At 35.9% G+C, this 22,122-nt stretch overlaps 1 protein-coding gene across 1 annotated transcript in view; it reads right to left on the bottom strand.

Annotated features, from left to right (window-relative positions):
* LOC149562172 (ATP-dependent Clp protease proteolytic subunit-related protein 2, chloroplastic-like) overlaps positions 1–22,122 on the bottom strand; it is a 174,288-nt gene that overhangs the window by 63,215 nt on the left and 88,951 nt on the right. The window contains exons 4-8 of the mRNA XM_089825702.1: positions 8,981–9,098; positions 8,732–8,869; positions 8,415–8,531; positions 8,216–8,284; positions 8,009–8,104 (exon numbers count right to left, since the gene is read on the bottom strand). Coding sequence (XP_089681828.1) covers positions 8,009–8,104; positions 8,216–8,284; positions 8,415–8,531; positions 8,732–8,869; positions 8,981–9,098 — 538 coding nt within the window. The remainder of the gene's footprint in view (positions 1–8,008; positions 8,105–8,215; positions 8,285–8,414; positions 8,532–8,731; positions 8,870–8,980; positions 9,099–22,122) is intronic.

Consider the following 22,122-nt stretch of genomic DNA (forward strand, 5'->3'; position numbering starts at 1 on the left):
CATTAATAGATACATCATTCATTTTTACATTCCTCACAATGGTATCAGCAATCCATGGCTTTAATTGTATTTAATCATGCATGTGATTAGTGTACTACTGTAGGGGAGTATTGAAGTTAGATATTTAGTGTTGCATTAGTTTTCATTGGCAGCTGTAGGTGCATATTATTTTACCAGCAATCATCATATTTTGATATCTTTGTAAATGCCAAGAGTCTTGGCTAACTTAGTATGAATATTGTATTGGATACTCATTCTCAATTAAGGAGATACAATTGCTGGTCATTAATAGTTGTCTTTGAGCGTTAATATATCATTTCTTATCAGCCAGTTAACTTGCATACCAACTGTTTGTTAAAATACCAGTTGGTTGTAGGTGATCATTTTCATGATTAGAACTCATATATGCATTCACTATTACCAAAATTAGTTGCATATTTATGTTAGGTCATTGTTTAGACAATTTGGAGTCTTTTGTAAGCATTCTCTTTGAGGCAAATCCAAACAAGAATCACTGCAGCAATCTAAAAGTTATATCAGTCAGAGGACCCTTGCTTGCAAAGTGTTTGACGAAATGTCAAACAACTAAAGTATAAAGATTTTTTTTGGTGTTGGAAGAAGTTATAACCTATTGGGGTTATTACAGATAGTTGGCTGATGGTTAGAGCTTCGACACCTTTATATATAGCATTGCATTTACCTTCGAACAATATGTTTATGTGGTGATGTTATTATTGTATTGTTGTCGTGAATGTCTCCAAAAAACATTGTAATTTTGTGATTGATGAATATATATATCTGAGTTTTCTATATGTCATGCATATGTGTATTGTTTTGAATATTACCCTTTAGGGAAAACATTTGGCATTGCAGCCTAAATGAATTTGGGAATGAATTATTACCCAAGGGGCTGGTAGACATATGACATAATGAGAGCCCTATAATGGGCCAACCACCAAGCAAAGAAGTCACTAATAATGAGGAATTTGAAGGAAAAAGAGCATTGATAAAACATTGTGCAAATATACTGAAGGCATCCATCGGGACTTACATCCGTAGAGAGATGGAAAGCGAAGAAGTTGCCAAGAGTGTGGTCTGGGATACACTCGAGATAAGTCCAGCAGTGAATCATCTTACGTGCCCCTTGTCAAGGCTTTTAGCACAACACTATATTGCTATCCACAACCTGCCAAATCAGGAAAACCGAGAGGATCATCCTCAACAAATATTATAGCGATATGAGGAAAAAACCCGAAGGGAAGCGGAGTGTGATGAGAGTTGTCAACAGCAGCGCATACTCAATCTATACAAAAAAAGTAACTGATGGCATTGACTCTGAACAAAGATAGGAAGTTTATTTCAAAGGTACAAGAGGACGAGGAAGCTCTCCAATGAGCACTAGGGTTCCTAAAAATCTACTAAATTACTCTAGATTACTAAAAACCTAGCAGACTCTAGATTCCTAGAAATGTGCTAAACCACAACTCACAACAAGCTCTAATACCATGTTAGATTTAGCTATGAAGCCACCCAAGACCAAAATGACTAGAGGAAAGCAAGACAAGAAACCAAATATGAACAAAGAGCACTCCCTTACCACTGAGCTAGTACTCATGAATAGATGAGCTAATAAACTCGACATATGGAGAGGTGTGATGGAGCCCAAATTTTTGGGGTCTCCATTCTTGCATCCTCTTTTCACTTATTTTTCTTTATTTATATTTCTCATCAAAACCTTGTAGATAATGGTGCTGAAGAACAAGTAATCCATCTTTGGGAGAGAATCAATTATGGGAGAACTTTTTGAAGGGATTCGCTTCAGAGAATAAAGGATTTGAGAAGGAACCTCTTATATCAACAATCTGGAAGTTAATAAAGTTGTTTTATCCATTCTGAAAATGATATGTTCCTCATGAGTCATATTTTGTGTCACTATATGATGGTGTTTATGTCGCAAACAATGGAGATGCTTCAATGTGTATTGATAATTGACAAAACCTGGTATGTTAGGATGGCAAAATCTGCAGCAATGCTTTCATTGACTTGGTGCTCTCATGGAAAGGCTGACATTCATGGCATTGTCTGAGCATCACTAGGAGATTTCTAAGAGTCACTACCCATGAAAGCACTAAACTACTATTGGAAAATTTAAAGGATTTTGATAAAAAGTCGCATTATTTGGTGGTGCTTAATATGCATGTACAGTTCAATGTAAGCTTTCATGAAACTATAGGGTGTGAGGTTCATGGTTACAACCAGCAGTCTATAACGCTTACCTGATACTTCATGAATATCAAATACAATGGAACGTGACATTCAACATAGATTTGGAAGCCCGTGAAATCTATGAACACCTTTAGTACTCATCTGTACAATTTGAAATTCTTTGTTTGGAAATAGTATATAAAAAGAAAATTTCGGTTGCCTTAATGTGGCCGCAGTGATTACAAACTAAGCAAATACGTAATCTGGGCAGCAAACACCAACAAAGAAGACTAAGGTGCTGCAGCTGAGCATTATCCGGAAATAGATGATCAATCTGAAGAAAAAGTGTTTCCGAAAATCAGCAACGGTGAATGTCATCAGTGAAGATTTCTGAGACTAACAATATTATTTTGAAAAGTTCTTTAAGAAAAAACAAATATAGCAAAGATGAATTTCAACCAGGCCAAGCCATGGGAAAGATGGTGATAGAATACGTGATGGAGTAAAACCACAAGTGCCTATTAGCCGTGACATGCGATGATCAGATGAGGATTGACACATGATGTCTATAGATTCTAGGCGGATAGTGAATTCATTAATTGAAGAATTGTGGGCAAGCCAAATCTGAAGACGGCACACTTAATTCAAGCATATGTGATTCCAAACCAGTGGGAACCATGGAACATGTAAGCAAGCTGTTAGATGTCAAAATCCAATTTGAGTATGCCAAATAAACTTCAATCTGGATCGAAATAGGAGATACCGTCAACTGAAAGCAGTGAGTATAGCGAAATATACTCCTACAGGTGTATTGTGAGAAGCTGATATTAAGTCCAGATATAACAACAGGAAGCCTGCTATGTGCGTAAGTTCTAGAGAGAGCCATCAAGTATAGATGTGTGGATAAAAAGATATATTTATAAAGGAAGATGTGATGTTTTCTATGCCAGCGAAAGTCTGCTCTTGATTTATATTTCCATCTCATAGTCATGGGCATTCAACTTCAACCTCCAGGCAATGATTGAAATGATGAAGAGTATGGAGTGAATTAGCAGCAGAAATAATATTTATTTGCCTAGCATATGAAGAGAGATAAAAACAAAAGTATTAATTATACTTATGTACCATCAGTCTAAGAAAATTAAAGTTCTATTTTAAGGGCCTGGTAGTTATACTAAAGCCCTAATAATAATAATAATATAAAGAGGTGCTATTAAAACTACAAAGTATTATTATTGAAGGGGCGTGAACTTAGGTATGTATCTTTCCCTAAAGACATAATCTTCAGTATGAAATAAAAGATATAAATATGAGATGATTTATGAAACAACAAGACATATTCGAGAAGCATTTTTATAAGAAGAAGAACATTTGTCCGGAGGGATAAGGAGCTTAAATATGACTTTATAATATAAAGACAAATATTTTATTTTAATAATAAAATAAAATGTCCTTCGTTTTTGTTTTTTAAGGCATGGAGATTTAAACTGCAATTGATTCGTCCTTTATAATTATTTTTAAAATTCCATAAACAATTTATGTCGGATAAGTGGACAAGGTCATCTATGGCATTTTAAACTCGATCATCACAGATATTGTGAAATATTTTATTGTTTCCAAATCTATGTCCAGTTTGTCTCCCCAACCTTAATAGTTAAAGCGCAATCTAGACTAGTTTAGAATTGCGTTTATATATTTGATCCGTCGTGTCTTGATCATTAAACTGTTTATAGTTTAAGTGCATAGAACATTATAAAGTTGTACATTATAATCTTCATTGTAGTTGACTTTGTTGCCCAAATAAGCTAAAGCACTGGTCTTTTTATCATTCGAGTATTTGGATTTATATTTGAAGTCAGAAAATTAATAAATTCCTTCCTCAAATCCATTGTTAAAAAATTTTATACAAAACATTCAATTCAAACAATCAGCATTCAGTTTCATTTTCATTGAGTTCAAGGACTTTGCCAACCGGAGAACTCTCCAATGCTTAAATTCGCTATAGAAAAGCTTTGAACCAAGTGATCAGGTTCGAGGAGAAGGTCTCGTGCCTAGGTGTAGTGGAGCCTGAAGTGCAAGAGAATCAAGGTGATTCTCATTCGTTGGCCAGAACTGATTGCAGACTCCTATTGGAGAAGTGGCAAGCTCTTGGATTTCCAATCTGCAGTTTTGGGAACCAACAAGGTGAGGATTGTTTATATAGCAAAATGTGGGCAAATAAATAACTCCCAACAGCCCAAAATAAGAGGGGGTTTTACTTGATTGGTAAATGTCAACTACATGGTTGAGCCAACTAAGGTGAAGATAAAGAAATGGTAATGGGAGGTGACAAATAATTCTAAAAGAGGGTAAGACATTCAACTACCCAAAGTTGGGTGTGAATCGACACATACAATTGTAGGATTATGTCATGTGTCCTCCTAACAATTCAAATATAACATAACAAAGCTTAATAATGTGCAGCAAAAATAGATATTCTCTACTAACATAAGGAAAATAAATACCTACACCGACACTAGGACCATGTTCGAAGCAACAAGCTTTCATGGACTAAGAAGCTTCTATAAAAGGATTATAAGAAATTTTGCAATATTTGTGCACCTATAGTTGGGAGGGAAGATTTTAAGTGGACAGCTGCAACAGAGAAACGTTTTTACAAGTTAAAGGAGAACATGACCAAATTGATGACACTAGCATTGTCAGATTTCAATGAATTCTTATATAAATAAGCTGTAATGTAAGTGGAGCAGTGAGGGTAAACCCATTACCTGTTTCAGCAAGAAGCTAAACAAATCTAGAAAAAATATTGTGTATAACAAAGAATTCTATTGCATTGTTGAAGTTCTCAAAAACAAAAAGTGTTAAGGATCTACATTTTTTTTGTAGAGATCATCTATTGCAATTTATTAAAAACCAAGTTAAATTTAAACCAAAGAAACATGAGATGGATTGAATTTCTTCATATCTAGCCATTTGTTAAGACATGGAAGTGGTAAGTCAAATACAGGAATTTGATACTCTAGGTAGGTGTCTTATGCTAATTGGAAAGGTGAATGTTATTGCTTTTCATTCTATAAGAGAGCTACATGAGTATCAAGATTTCAACAAGGCATGGGCATTTTCGGTGGATATTTTGCAACTGACAATTTTAAGAATTGATAAGTAGGAAAACTGACAGTTTTTAGAACTTCTGTTACAAAACAGGGGTTCTGTCATGTCCCCTCCCACTAATTGATTTAATAATATTTCTAATTAGCCTACACCACATCCCGGTAGACTACGGAGGCATTAATCAAGGGGTGTAGAGGGGAGTCATTATTTGAGCCTTTTGGTCTTACTTGGCCAATTTCCTCAGGATGTCTTGCGGGTCCACCTCAGCATTTTATGTCTGCCAGTTGGTTTTGCTACCTTGTGACGTGTGTTCCATTTGTCAGAGGCGGAAGGGGATATTCCTGAGCGTCTGCAGATGTGGGTAATACTCCTGCCTACCTAAATTCCTAATGCTCCACTTTATGACTGGTTACGCATGCGAACAAAGGTTGAAGACGGAGCTTAGAGAAGGGAAGAGGACATTCGCACATGAACGAAATGGTAACGACTGCGCTATTTTCTTCTGTGAAGGACAAAGCCCCTTCGCTGTGACAACCATCCTAGCCTCATTTCTGACATCCATTAACGACTGCGCTATTTTCTTCTGTGAAGGACAAAGCCCCTTCGCTGTGACAACCATCCTAGCCTCATTTCTGACATCCATTATCACTGTTGAGCATCGTATGTTGGTTGCAGAACGGAAGCACACTCAGGTATTGACTGATACTGGTGAGAGTGATTGAAACTGGAGACTGCTCACCAAGAGAGCCACAAAGTTTAGAGACTCGTGTAGAGCTGATGTGGCAAACATCTACAGACAAACAAGGGAAGGATCAGGGGAATTCTAGAGAAGCTTTCTAGTTTGGAGCCTATGAGAATAAGCCACCCGCGTCAGGTAGACAACTTTGGATACTTAAGACCAGTCAAAACTGGTCATTATCATTCAGTCGAAGCCTGACGTGTTAGATGTCCACTTGCCCACTGTGAGAGCCGAATGCACAAAGATGTCATGCATACTGTCAAGGACTAGTTCCAATTGATATTAGACATATTTTAATGCAAACTCTGAGATTTTCTGAGATTTGAAGGAAACTGTTGCTATTTTTCTACCAGCAGTTAAACTAAAAATCATTCTACTTGAGTTTGTACATTAGGTGGGTTTTATGCAAAGAAATTATGCAGAAATTATTATATCAATTTTAGACCATTTTGTATTTTTAATGATAAAGACTAATAGCATTACAAGCTGCACATGAACTGTGAGTTTGAATTCTATTATGAGAAAACAAGTTTTAGATTACGGGACATTAAGTGGTATCAAAGCAGCGAACCTGCTGCCTAGTGGGCATTTCCTTTGAATGTATCAATATAATAGAAAGTCTCATAGAATTGGGAGACCTCCACAAATTTTGGAAGGCAGAACAGCATCAGAGGTTATTGGGATATGTCCAGTGGCTGAAAGAGTTCCAAACCAAGCTAAAGAAGCAGATAGAGAAGCAAGGGAAACCTTGACAGCTCTTAGAGCTGGGCAGAATCTCATTGTTGATGTACTGCAACAACTCACACAGGCTATACAATGGATGAATACGTGGCCTAGAAGACCACAAAGCCATCACTGTGAGGGGGTTGTGCAGCAGGAACTCCACGAGGCATGGGAGCACCCACTCAAACAACAGATAGAGCTTTAATGCCCATATTTGTTGAATATAAGGATGATATTGTTAATGTTGAAGATGCAGGAGATATTCCAGAAGACATTATGGCCATATATGCTGAATGGGATTTGTTTCTGGATAATGTTAAAGCAGCTCTACGCTTTAATCAGTACTTGGGACAGCGAAGAGAAATTGTGAGAGCAAAACAGGATAAGAGACCAAGGGGCCCAAACAGGGAATTGAAGCATGCTATGAACAAGCTTACTTTACCAACATTTGATGGCAGCGGAAAAACTACAGCCAGGGCATGGATACATAAGCTGGATACCATTCTCAAACTAAAACCAATGTCTCAAACAAAGGCAACTAAGTTTGATACTATGCATTTGGATAGTCCAGCTTACGAATGGTGGCACCATGGCTTAGTCAGTCAAGATCATGGCATGATTACTTCATATGAGGAATTTAGTAACAAGCTCACAAACAGATTTGCCAAGAAAGACATAGAAGTTTACTAAAGCGAGTTAGCTCGACTCAAGCATAGTGGAGCTTTGAACACCTGCATTGACGAGTTTCAACGGATATCTATCATGGTCCATGACATGTCTGAAAACAGGAAGATGATGTTGTTTGTCGAAGGTTTGAGAGAGAGATTCATGGGATTTGTTAGAGTGTTGAAACCAAGTACTCTCCAGGATGCAATCGAGATGGCAGCTGATCTAGATAGTTCATCTTCAGCAGTTCAGCCTCCCAAAAAACCTTTTAAGGGGCCCAAGGCTAAACTGCAATCTTCAAATCAAAATAAACAATACTCCACCAAAGGCAGATTTTGAGTCAAGGAATGAGCTGAGAAGGAGGAACTTATGCTTCGCTTGCAAGGAGTCTTGGTCACCGGATCACAAATGTCTTGGGAAGGGTAAAGTTCACTACATTGAAGTGGTTTGAGATGATGAAAATGAAGGTAATAAATATGAGTAGATAATCATTTACTAAAGAAAAATATGTATTAAAATTAGCACAAAGAAAAATGATCCAATACTGAAAAGCAGTTGCAAAACCTTTTCAAATGGTTGCCCTGTCTTCAATTCCAGCCTCTTGAACAAATAGTCCCTAATCCTTGCAAGTTCATTTGCTTCATTGATTATATCATCAGCCTGTAAAAAAAGATTGTAGAAGTTATACTGACAACTTTATTAATATAACCCAGAAAATGCACCTGATTGTCAAGAACAAAAACAAAGCCAAGAAAAGATGAGAAATAATACATTGCCACGAGCTGCTCCATATATAGGCTCAAATGAGAGAATTGTTGTGTGCATAATATGACGCTTTCCCTTCATTTGATAAATGGTAAAACATGATCAAATTAAAAAGAAAGGCATAGACTGTCATGTTATTATTATAAAAAGCTATCTATTTTTTCTGACAATGGAAACTTAAATATTAGGTAATATTTGAGATCACCTTGTCTCCAGCTGCTAGAATATATCCTGACAGATTAAATATATGTCCCAATGCATAAGTTGCAATTTGAGAACTCAAGCTTTCCATGGTATCATAGATTTGCAAGGTTGGTTGAATCTGCAAAGATTATCACATTTTGAACTTGAGGTTGCATAAACCTGTCACATTTTGCCTTCTAACTTGACCAGCTAAGAATAACTATTTGTATATAACTTCTAATTCAACTCGAATCAAGCTTTAATACAATACACAAATACAGTTAGAAAAAATGAAAATGAATATCACTAAGATTACACCATGTGAGCTCCTACACTCACATCACCACCTGATCCGAGGACCAAAAGTCTAATGTCCTCATTAGACTCAACACTATCGAGGTAGAGTAATGTTGCCAATACTGCATTACTAAAATCATCATCTATAAATTCGGATAGACAAATAACGCGCTCCCTGAACTGCAACAAAATACAAGAGTTTGAGTATACTTACGCATTATTACACACTATTATAAATAATGATGAACTTCCAGGTTTTATTTTGTTATGTTGAGAATATGAGTGGCTTACAAGTGCATTGGTAAGATCAATCCACTGATAACCTCCCTCAGGAAGGTCGTAGGGTACCATAGGTTCACTAACAGGCATCATTATCATGCCAGCCCGACAAGCCACATTGAGGCAAAGCCTGGTTCAAGAAATCAATCACATGATTAACAAAATCGGGACAGCTTTCATTTTTGACAGCCAGGACTGCAGTATACGGCCAGGAAATAAAATAAACTGATGAAATATGATAAGAGTAAGATTTGTTACCAATTCCAAATCAAATGGGCTAGCCAACTATTGGATAATAGAAACAAAACGTGATGGATAAAGATACATGATTTTTGTGTGTAAAACATCCTGCTTGTAAGAAAAATAAGTAGCTGTGCTATCTGACATTTGAAGTCAGGTGTCCGACTAATGGCTTCAGAAGATGTTTTAGTGAGGGTTCAATATTACAATATATTTATCATCCATATTGGAATCTCTTATAAACAACTACTTGTAACTGCTTTATGACTTTTTGACTTAACAAATAAAAGAACTGAAATAAACAAATAAAAACTGATAGCTCTTTACATGCAGTGAAATTTTGTGTTCGAGGACATGATATCATAATCTGAATGGTTTCAAATATGTGTAACATCCAAATTCCTTCTGTTAAGCTGGTAAATTGGACTTCATACTGCAGAAGAAAAGGTGCTCCATCAGTAATGGGCACTCCCATTTTACTGAGAAGGAAATGGTAAAATATGTAATAACCCAGCTGGTTATAGCCTTGTCTAACTCCTATTCTTCACCATTCAATTGTTTGACATTTCATCAAACACTTGGCAAGCAAGCTTAATAGTACAGAAATAAACCCGAACCAGCTCTACTGCCTATGGTAATAGATTGCCAAATGAATTAACAATAATTGAGAGAACGCAATGCTAAAGAATTTATTTGCAAGAAATAGCAATCTCTTTATTTGCTCAATTCTGATTTTTCGCACAATTCACACCAACACAAGAATCTTGTCATTTATTATCTATCACACTACTGCTGCAATGAAATGGGATTAACAATTGATAAATAGACGAACCTGATTTTTGATTGAGGAATTACAAATAGCAAACAAACAAACCTTGATTCCAATTCACAGCATTCTCCTAACCAGTGCACAAGTTCACAACAGGCAATGTGGGCCTTAGAAAACAAAAAGTGGGTCTCAAATATAGAAAGTAGGCTCCCTGCAATAAATTGTATGTCTGCTACAGTGACATAGTCCTCCAGAAAGTAATCGCAGGCCTCCAAAAGAATGAACGCAGGCTTCCAGCAAAGACATAAACCTGCACTTGGATCGCAGGTCCAATTTCCCAACACGTTGCGCCTGCAAACACTACGCAGCCTTTCCAGTTTGTAAAGACGCTGCCCTCTCAGGTCACAGCAGGCAAGAATTATACCAAACGCTGCCTCAGAGACACAATGGCAGCCCTAGCTGACATACAAGCTCTCCAAACTCAGACACATGTACAAGAAATTCATCAGCAAATTATTGTTCTCCTCAAATAATGATAGTCCCTCCAGCACAGTTATGTAAACTCTCAGCAAGGCTTCTTCCAAAGCAACAGTAAACAATGAATTCCAACTTCTCATAACAACGTGCCACAGTAGAGAAGTAACGATTGCAATACTTCAACTGCAATTGCACAGATAAACCAAGGAGAATCAGTCTCCAAGCAAGATCATCAAACCCTTATACCTCAGCAAGGACATAGGAAAATAATTCAAAAATCCTTCACAGGCAACAAAACCAAATAATCAATCAAATGCTTTTCCCATCAAATAGGCTCATATTTATAATCTCCAAATGGCACAAGTTTCTCAAATGTAATTCCATTTAAGAAATTTCCTCGACATAACATCATTTAATAACATTAAATACATGAAAGTGTCATTATAATATAATTTATTAATTTCTTTTGGCTCCCAAAAATGACATTTTCTACCATAACATACTATTTTGACACACAAGGTCATTGTTTCTTGTGCCCGCGAATTTCTACTTTTCAACCTAGTTCCAACAAGATATGATACTGAGGTGACCAACATACAACACCAACAAAAATAGCAACCTCCGCATATTTAGATGAATAATAATAATTCACCTATCTTGCGATAATGACTAAAGAGGCATTAGAATTGAAATCTAACAACACCAGAGTGATACTAATGAAGAAAGACGATGAATAAACCTGATGGAGTGACTAACTATAAATAGACGCTCCCTCCAAGATTCTTGGAGCCAAAACCAAAAGACCGAAATAAAAACCAAGAGCATCACTCAACAACTCTAACTCAATTGAGCTCATCAGAACCAATAGTTGACTTGCTATAAATTGCAAGTCTGATTTGCAATTGGAACACACTGCAATTGATTGTCTTGTCCTCAACCAATTGTTGAATGTGATGACAATGAGCATCCACATGTTTGGTACTTTCATGGAATACTAGATTCTTGACATGTTTGAGAAATCCCTCATTATCACGGAAGAAAGGAGTAAAACCTGCTTGAGATGTTTGCATATCTGCAAGCATTCGACGAAGCCAAACTACCTTACAAGTAATCTTTGGTGTTCCTTGATACTCTTCTTTTGTCAAGGAGACAGACATTGTCTTATGTTTGTAACTAGTCCATGTGACCAAACCATATTCAAACTGAACAAATATCTAGAGGTTGATGTCTTATCACCAACTGATCTTGCCTAATATGAATTTGTTAACCCACTGAGTCTAGGATCATGACTCTTAGTGTGAAGTCCATAATCAAATGTGCCCTTCACATAATGGAACACATGAATTGCTACTACCCAATTGTTAGCCTTGGGGGTTGTCATGAAGCATGAACTGCAAGTTACTATAAAACTGAGATCAAGTCTAGTGCCAGTGAGATAGATTAGACTACCCACTAGTTGTCTAGAAGTGGTTGCATTAACGAGAGAAACAAACTTGGCTAACAACTTCAGTCCTTTCTTCAGGCATGGTCGTAGGTTTACAATTCTGCATGCATAACCTATCAAGCAAATTCCTATCATACTTAGAATGGGAATAAAAAAGCTATCATTAGTCTGTCAGACTTCAACACCTAAACAATAATGGACTTGTTTGATTTCGGCAATCAAATGTATTGAATTGCCAGTAATGATCAAGTCACCCACATAGATAATAGGAAAGAAAACATCACTAGAATATTTGATATATAGAACACTGTCAAAAGGGTTACACTGAAAACCATAAGCACCCAAGCACCAATCAATCTTGATGTACCATGCTTAAGGAACCTGTTTGAATCCATAGAGTGCTTTCATGAGACGAGATACATAGTGTTCTTTACTAGTAACCTTGAAACTAGGAGGTTGTGTCATATAGACTTCTTCCTGCAACTCACTGTTGAGAAAGGCACTCTTAACATCCATCTAATGGACTTTCCATCCAAATTGAGTTGCACTAGTAAGAAGACAAAATGTACTCATTTTGGTAGTAGGAGAAAAAGTCTCCTCATAGTTAATGTTCTCCCTCTATGTGAATCCTCAAGCAACTAATATGGCCTTATATTTATCTAAGGTACCATCCACATAATACTTTAACTTAAAGACCCATTTGCAGCTAATGGAATTCATCCTCAAAGGAAGATCAAAGACAACCCAGGGGTTCTTTATCTGAAGATTCTAGTATTTTGCACCCATTGCTTATTCCCACTCTGGAATCCCTATTGTCTCTTTAAATGTGAGGCTCATAAATACTATAAAGGTTGACCATGAGATAAAGTTAATTGTATTTTTGTTACTTGCCCTTATTTCTACAAAGTCTACCCTCAACGAGCTCATCGGGATGAAGATCACTAATGGTCTTAGCCCACCATTTAGGTCGGAAAGTAGATGGCCAACATTAGATGGAGGAATAACTAGAGCTAAAGGAGGAAGAGGACCAGGAACAAGTGAGAGATTACCATCATCAAGAGGAATGTCAAGTAGTGGATCATCAAATGCATAATTGAATAGCTCTCCCATCAGGTGAACCCAATCGAAGATAGAAACCCAAATCAGAAGCATTCAAAGGTTGATTCTCATAATTCTACTTAGACAAGGAAGACTAAAATGGTGCTCATTCATCATCAAAGACATTGCATCTAAAGTTAAGATGATAGTGTCTACATCAATTAGTCAGTAAGCCTTATGGTTGTCACTTTATCATGTAAATGTAAGCTTCTAATTCTTGGAATCCAACTTTTAGCATTAAGCATCAGGAATCCATACATATACTAAAGAGCCAAAAGAATTCAAATAGCTGATCCTAGGTTTGCAAATAGTCTGGGCTACCTTTAGAGTCTTCCCTTTTAACAACATGTGTAGGAGACCTATTAAGGAGATAGACCGCAACACACATTGCTTCTACCCAATATTTCTCAGAAACATTTTTGCATTCCATCATAGACCTGGCCATTTATGTAGTGGTGTGGTTGCGAAATTCTACAACATAATTTTGTTGAGCGGTGTATGGTGTGGCTAACTGACATATGATGCCATGTGTATCACAAAAAATGGAAAAAGCAATAGAAAAAACTCTCATCCCATTATCAGACCTAAGAGATATAATAGAGCACCCAACCTCTTTTTCTACTAAAGCCTTAAATTTATGAAATACAATAAACACATAATTTCTATCTAAGAAAACATGCCCACATTTTATGACTAAAATCATGAACAAAATGCAAGAAACAAATGCACCCAATAATAGGAGTATTCATTAGACCATATACATCAATGTGGGCCAACTTTAGTACCTTACTTGCTCGCCACAAGTCACCATCCTTAAACGATGTCCTATGTTGCTTTCCACCTTGACAAGCTCCACAACATTGTTGATTACGAGTTTGAATTTCAGGTAGGCCATGTATTAAATCTTCCAAACAAGTTATGCAAGATAATGAATGCTCAAGTGACCATATCATTGATGCCAACAACTATTGATAGAAGATAATTTTGCTTCGAAGGCATGCTCAAGATAATCACTTGTATCCACAAGTCTGTATAGACCATGATCCTCAATACCAATAGCTACAGTAGTGTGTGTCGGATAATAACAATCGAACACGTGTGTCCACAAAATACCATATCAAGCTGAGGAAAATGTCACCTAATCTAACTCGCTAAGGGTTTAGTTCTATGCCAAGAACGTAGTATACAATGAGGGAAATGAAATTCCTCCCACCAGACTGTATTTGAACATTGCCCTTGCCGACAATAGTATACTCTTCACCTCCCTTTAAATATGATTGAATCAATAAAAGGGAGAAAATTTTGTAAACCAATCACACCTATGAGTTAAATGTCGAGAAGCACTAGAATCTATATACAAGGTAGAAGATATCACATAGCTTGCAGGTCTAAGCCATGAAGCCTTAAAGGAAAATTATTCTACTACATTAGCTTTAGGCTGAGACCCTCCCTAATTTCATTGTTCAGAAGCCAAACGATTGCAACAATTCTTAACCACCTTCTTCTTTGAACCATCATGAGACTGACTAGAGCCCTTTTACTAAAATGACCAGATTTGCCTTTATCCTTGTGAAAGGAATTAGTTATGTTGGTTCCCAAAACCGCAGATTGGAATCCTGTGAGCCTTACCTGCTCGATGTTGGGATATCCAACCGATTAAGGCCAACTTGACAGGATTGATCGATGCGATCCAAATCCCCTACGCTTCTGGCCCTGCAAAACCAAGGCGAGCATACCTAATCCTAAACAAAACACTTGAGCCCAAGATACTTATAGTAGATTGGTTAGAATGCAAAAGCGATGAAAGCTTCCAAAATGGCAAGAATTATCGGAAGCTTTTAAGTTGAAAATTATGAACTGAGAATAAAAGTAAATGATTGTATAAATGTGATAATGTTTTAAATAAAAAATAATTATAAATTAATGCAGCAAATGAATATATTAATTCTTCAAAGGCAAGATATGAAATAATTGCCAGCGTATGGATTGCAAATTATTGAAAATATAAAGACTAGTGCCTAAGGGTGATAGAGTCAGTATTATAAGTTTAAAACGTACAACTTTATAAAATTCTACACACATTAATTATAAACGATTTAATAATCAAGAAGCGACCGATCAAATATATGGATGCAATTTTAAAACAGTCTGGAATGTATTTTAACTCTTGTGGTTCGGAGACAAACTAAACATAGATTCAAAAACAATTAAATATTTCACAATATCTATGATGTTCGATATTAAAATGCTATAATTGATCCTGTCCACTTATCTATCATATAAATTATTTATAAAATTAAAATAATAATTATAAAGGATGAAACTATATAATATTTTAACTCTAAAACTTCAAGCAAATAAAATAAATATTTCTTATTGATCATGCTGGAAATAAAATTGCATTGGAGACACTCCTTAGGGATGATGTACCCAATACAGTCTGACTCCAGAATCACATATAAATATATTTAGTAATCCAAAATCCACAGGCTTAGTTCAAAACTTCATTTATTTACCATTGAAAGAATAAAATATATCAAGTGCATATAGTATATGTAAAATTTTTAATATGAATATGAATTGTATCCTTTGTTATTTTACATCTCTTATTTATAAACTATCAAAGGGTGCCGGTTGCCTTTTTAAAAAATCGCAACCATTCATAATGGAACTGCCCAATAATCCCATAACATTAATATAACAAACTAAAACATAAATAATCAAGCCATAGATTATTTCAAAAAAATATGGGAAATCTCACGGAGGTCATGTTTATTCATTTTTGGGCACAATATTTTATCTTCGGATCCTGAACAATTCATTCCTTCTTCTGTGCAATGTCTGGAGTAATTCAGAAACATGGAGGCTTCTAATTTATCAATCTTTACTCCTCTGCTAGAACAACTTTCTCGTGAGGGTTAGACGTGAAATCCAAATTTGGAAGGGTTTCGTCAGTTGTACTTCCAGATGCTCCTGACTGCGATGTCGGGCATGGTGGTCAACCATCTAAATAATGCTCAAGCCACTTCTCTCTAACGCATTACAGATTGATCCTCTGCATCCATCAGTTTTTTCCTTGCTAACACATTATTCCTCCAGGACGACTTGGACTCTATGACTCCAATCCTTCACCGTTATAGGGCATTTTGCAGAACACATGCTGATTCATCCACGTCTTTCATTATATCTGTGTTTATGCCTTTATTTTTCTGTGTATATCTCCAAAACTGCAACAAATGCATAATATTAGATAGAAATTTATAAATATCATGCTCAGGTGAATACCCATCATCACTTATAAGGTTGAAGAATAAAATAAAACTGCAAGGGAACTATTGGGATCATTTGATGAGGCATCAAGTTTGGGTCTTAAAAATATGGATGGTCTTTGAGCAATTCCGCACATGCCCCTGCCTTGCATCTCACATGCCAAGGATAAGGAATGACTCAGAAGTCGCATATATCCTCTCAAGATATATCTCCGGCACTAAAAAATATGTTCGTTTGCTTTATCTCATCTTCCAAGATTAATTTGCTCCGCTGACGGCATTAATCATGTGCAATTTGAATCAGATTAATCCATACATATCTCTATACTGTTGTAGATTATCCTTTGTTTCTAATCCTCAAACTTCTATACTGCTGCAAAGGATGGGTCACAGTAATCACTTAGTTATGCCACAAGGTGGAAGATGTGTTGCACATAGTGTGTGATTGCCACAGTTGCAAGTATGTTGGACTTCAAACATGACTAACATCCTCATGGTGTACTGCTGTAGAAAATACCACTGAATGATCATGTCAATAATAACTAGCTTTTAATATGATAACCCCTTTGGCATGCTGACATTGCACGACTTTTACTTAATCTCTGAAACTGATGCTGTACCAAATCTCTGTCAACTCATAGTCAATTCAGGACCTTTTAGTAAATAAGGTGACATGCTAAGATTGAATGTCATATACTTTCATTGTTCTGACTGTCATGAACCTTAATTGGATTGCTGATACTGAATGCACCATATTGCAATATCTTTATCTTTCCCACTTTTCCTCTGCATTTGTGTATGATAACTCCGCCATGTCATGCATTCTAACTTCATATTTGACCACTTCCTCTTTTGTATACCTGAAGGTCTGACTGACTTACAAATATCATATATATGAATTGTGTGGATTATACACTTGAACGATTTTCTGTCAGCAGGTAATAGAATGACCATTATTTCTGGACATGCAGTTTGACCTGGTCTATCAAGATCTTTGCCTCTACACAAATGCCTTAACTATTTGCTGCAGATTATTAACAAGCCTGAACAATGACAAATTGAATTTAGATCTATGCCTTCTCTTTATCTGCTATATCTTGGTAGAAACCTGGGCACCAAATCTGCCTACTCCAGATAGAGGCAACCTTCAAACATTCTCCTGAGGCTGGTATATCAACTCTGCTGATAAGGGTTTGCTGGGGTTTCTGATCTGCCTCATCTATGATAATCTTGACCAAAGATAACATTTAATACACCCTGTATATGCCAATGCCACATGCAAATTTTACATCTGCATAGTGTTCATGTAGGAATCCATAAACAAGCTCTTGTTTGAAGTGAGTAATCCTTGTTATGATCTGAAGATGGGACATTGATCTCCAACATCTCTTCACAAATCAAGACTCCGTCAAGTTACAAAGGCTTTCTTGGAGGAAGACCAAGTCGCACTACCACCAAACTCTTCTTTCCAATGATCCTTCTGCAGAAGTTTGGTGCACAACTCTGAAAATTTAAGATCAACATTAGTTGAAGTAACGTTCAGAGTTTCTATGAAGTGAACATAAGATTTAGGTAGACTCTTCAAGGTGATGACTATCATATCTTCTTCCTCCATTTTTTTCAAGCTAATCTCAGATGTCCTTAGTCTTTGTGAGATGGTCTTGTAAGGACATGCATTCATCCATCATGATGGAGCATAGGCTCTTTTAAAAATGTCTCGTGAAACTTCTTTGGATGCTTCCAAATGTTTGATGCTGACTTGCCAAAAGGAATCTGAGGCAACTGATCATTGGTGACAAATAACTTGAGAAGCGTGACGATTTCTCGATTCCAAACATCAAACTTGTCCTGGTCTACCTGAAGTATGGTAGGTCGAGTCTCTATGCCCAAAACAATATTCAAAGATTGTCAATATGCTCTTCTTCCAAGTGTTATAATTTTTGTCATTGAATCTTTGATTGCCTTCCAATATTAAGCTGGTCGATGACACCATCTTGCACATTTTCCATTGCATAAAAATAAAAAATCAAAGGAGCTATACCACTAAATCTGAAACACAAATCCCAAAGCTTAAAATGGAGGCAGATGTAAGTACAGACTTCAAAAAACAAAAGAAGTATAACTAACATGAATTTCAAAATAAAATTCCGATTGACCCAGAAAATCCGATGAAGACCTAGACAAGATAAGATAAAATAAATTTATTTATGTCCAACAAGAGACCATGAAGGTCTAAGGGACTGAAAAACATACAGAAAGGGAACTACGAGCAACCAGAACACCAAACAGTGCCTACAAAAGAACAAGACAAAACAAGAAAGTAAAATACCACGAACCAAGAGGGACAAATCACCTAACTAGTCATAGACGAGAAGAGGTCAAGAACAAAAGAGATCTCAAAAATCCCATAAGGAATCTACAATTGAAATAGAATTTTGGCTTGTACAGAATTTGAGGCACAAAAATCAAGACACCCACAAAATTTTGATGATGACCCAATTGAGCTTTTGAAACAAATCCACCAAGAACCACCAAGCAAAATAGTTTTTGGACTTGAGCTGAAAGGTCAAAACCCTAGTCAAAGTAGTAGAAACCCTAAGCAACCATGAATGAACCAGAAAGCTTTTTCCAAAGCCAAAACACAAGTTTAAGCAGTGAGAACAATCCATTTGTAGGAGAAGATAGTCTCATGCATCTTTGATGGCCAAAAAAGGACCAAAAGATGGTTGTACATGCAGAAAATGATGTCTAAGAAAAAACTCTTGTACATGCACATACCAATAAGCCACAAGAAAACAAAGAAAGTTTTAAAACTCCTAGGTGGCTGAAGATTATAAAAAAAAAAACCATGAGTCTGGTTCAAATACCCAAAAAATGAGCTGAAAATGTCATCCACTGCTCCGAAAAAGAATCATTGGTGGAAAAAAATGGTTGTGAGTGGAGGTCGACATTCAAACATAGAAAGATTCGGCCGAAAATGATGTCGAATGTAGATAATGGACACATGGGCTAAGAAAATTCAAGAACAATGGCATGTAAAATTCCAATGTGAGTCGTAGAGGAGTTGGGTATTTTCTAAAACACATGAGAACTGCAGAAGTTTTTAAAAAATTCACTCATGCAGGATTAAAAAATTTTGGAAAAAATTTATTGTTAGCTCTAATACCATATCACCAAGAAGTAATTAATAAGTTAATAACATGTTTGTTGATTTAACAAATGATCAAAACGATCATTATAAAGAATTTACAAATGTACAAAATAGAAAGTTTTTATTAAGAAACTAAAGAAGATCATAGAAACAATATTATCTAAATATTTTAAATAATATACAAAAGATGATCATTAAATAGAAATATTTTAATTTTCTAATATCCCGATCAACTCTAGGTTTGTTGAAATCAATAAAATTTGTTGTTACTTAACAACCCAAAATGAATCATGGTATGTTTAGATTATTCTATCGTGCGAGTTTCCATGACTTTGATCTATATAATTATTAGGCCACTAGAACTACATATTGACAATAAAATGAACTACCCATTGCTCCCCTCATTAGTAAATGTGAAAGCAAGATTGGAAAAAGAAAATTGCTCCTAAAAATTGACACTTTCACTTGGTGCATTTCGTCTATCTATACATTCATAATTGTGGTATATGATTGTTATTAGAAGGTGAGAATCAAAACCTAAAACGCATACATAAAAGGAAGAAACCTTTCCATTCTCCTGGTTTTCCTTCCCACCACCTTGGCAGATGTAATATCCCCTTCCAAAAATAAAATGTAATATCAAATATTAATACTAATCAATAATACCAATAATATTATTAATCAAAATCTGCAGAACTAATAAATAATAATATAATATTAATCAAATCATTAATAATCATCAATTCAATACTATCATTATAATTAGTTAATAATATATTATAAAAGCATAAATATTAATCAGAGCTCATAACGAATATTGATATTAATATTATCGTTGGAAGTGACAACAATACTTGTTCTTGACTATATTACTAATAAAGGTGTTACAACTCGGGAAATAAATAGGGACTATAGTAACTAGCAAATAATAATATTAAAATATTAAAGAGGATCACTGGATGCAATCATGTCTTAGAAGATTAATTAGGAACTGAAGTTGCCAATGATTAGGAAATGTGCTATTAGTATAATAAACCGATTTACATTAACCTTGAAGTAATGCAATTACTAGAAATGAGAAGATACTACTAGTCAAAGAGGTATGACCATTGAGAAATGAAAATATAAATGAAGCCTCAAACACCAATTTATAGGGGAGAAATATGGAGGCTAGAAAGAAATATAGTGGTCCGATCGAAATGCAAAGAATATAAAATATATATTCGTTACCCTGCATAGGTGTAAGCATATTTTTAGCACCCATGTTTTAAACTTTGAAAAGTGGCCCCATGGAATGAATCCCTAAATCATCCTGGTATTTTGGTTGGTTTTTATTGCAAATGATGATTTTGTAGATTATGACTTGTGAAGAAGGCAATGTTTTGAAGGTTGTGTTGAACTTGAACTTGAACCCCCAAGTTCAAAAATTCAAGTTCAAAGTTCGAAATTGGGCTTGCAAATCCAAAGAGTCAAGGTTCAAGTTTGAGGTTTTGGCATACAGGTCCAAGTACCATAGTTCAGACTCAATGGTTCAAAGTTCAAGGATTGAAATTCAGAAGCACAATTTAAGGCTCCAAGTTCAGAAGTGTAGTTCATCAATTCAAATTCTTCAAGAATTCAAGTTCAAGTTCAAAGTCTGAAAACATAGAGCTCAAAAGTTCAATCCAATGGTACAGGTTTGTAACCCCAGTTCAGAGGATCAAGTTCACTCCCATTGGTCCAAATATGCAGATTCAGATTGAGATGGTAGTCAGGGCCTCTCAAGAAGACTAACTTTGCAAATAAGACACCCCAAGTTGTTAGAGGGAATGTCAAAGGTCCAAATAATTCATACATTGCCTAAGTCAATAATAAAGAGGGAAAATATGTGAACCTAATTTACTAGCAATCAGTAATGAAGACATTTCTATACTCTAGAAAAATGGTCGGTATATGCAAGAGTAATATGTTTTTCCTCACACATCATTGTGAGGAAATCACATATGCTTGACCCCTCAGCGCACAGAGGTCAATGATCTATCAACATCACATACCACTAACCTTCAATATTTTTCTTAAAGCTCTATTAAAGGCTAGCTTCCCAACAGTTGTGAAATACAGAGAATCATAACATGCACGTGGTCCACACGGAAGGATTGGAGTCGAATTCAATGATTACCCCAAATAATAATGCACAAAAATTATTTTGAATGTCCATTGAAGATGGTCTCCATTCGATTAAAGCCCAATTGGGAAGTCTTCAAACTATACAATGTGCTCAGCAAAGTGGAATATGGACAGGTATTTGATGAAATACCTACATGAAGTCGTGCAAATCATATGATGAAATCATATGATTTTCAACCAAACTCGATATGTTGAGCATAGATTTGACAATGTGGAGATTGTTATAGATGAACTTAATAGATGGAATGATGTAACTTTCATCGTATGAGCAAGAGACCAATCGTGCACCAAGTTGGAGTAATTACAAGGTAAGCAATGAGTACTTTAGGCATAATAGATTGATGAGTACCCTTCGGATCCACCATGAACTTTGCAAGATGAGTTCACTGACTGGTAACTGTTGAGATCAAATCATCAGATCCGACATGCTACCAATGATTTTTGAAATAACTATAAGGACCGACTTTTCCCTTATGGCTTGGTGTTGAAATTAGAACCCCCGAGTATGGTATCAATATTCAGAGTATGCCCATATGGGAT

The sequence above is a fragment of the Cupressus sempervirens genome, chromosome 4 (assembly GCF_028749045.1).
Source record: "Cupressus sempervirens isolate cs-2001-9-10 chromosome 4, ASM2874904v1, whole genome shotgun sequence".
NCBI lineage: Eukaryota > Viridiplantae > Streptophyta > Pinopsida > Cupressales > Cupressaceae > Cupressus > Cupressus sempervirens.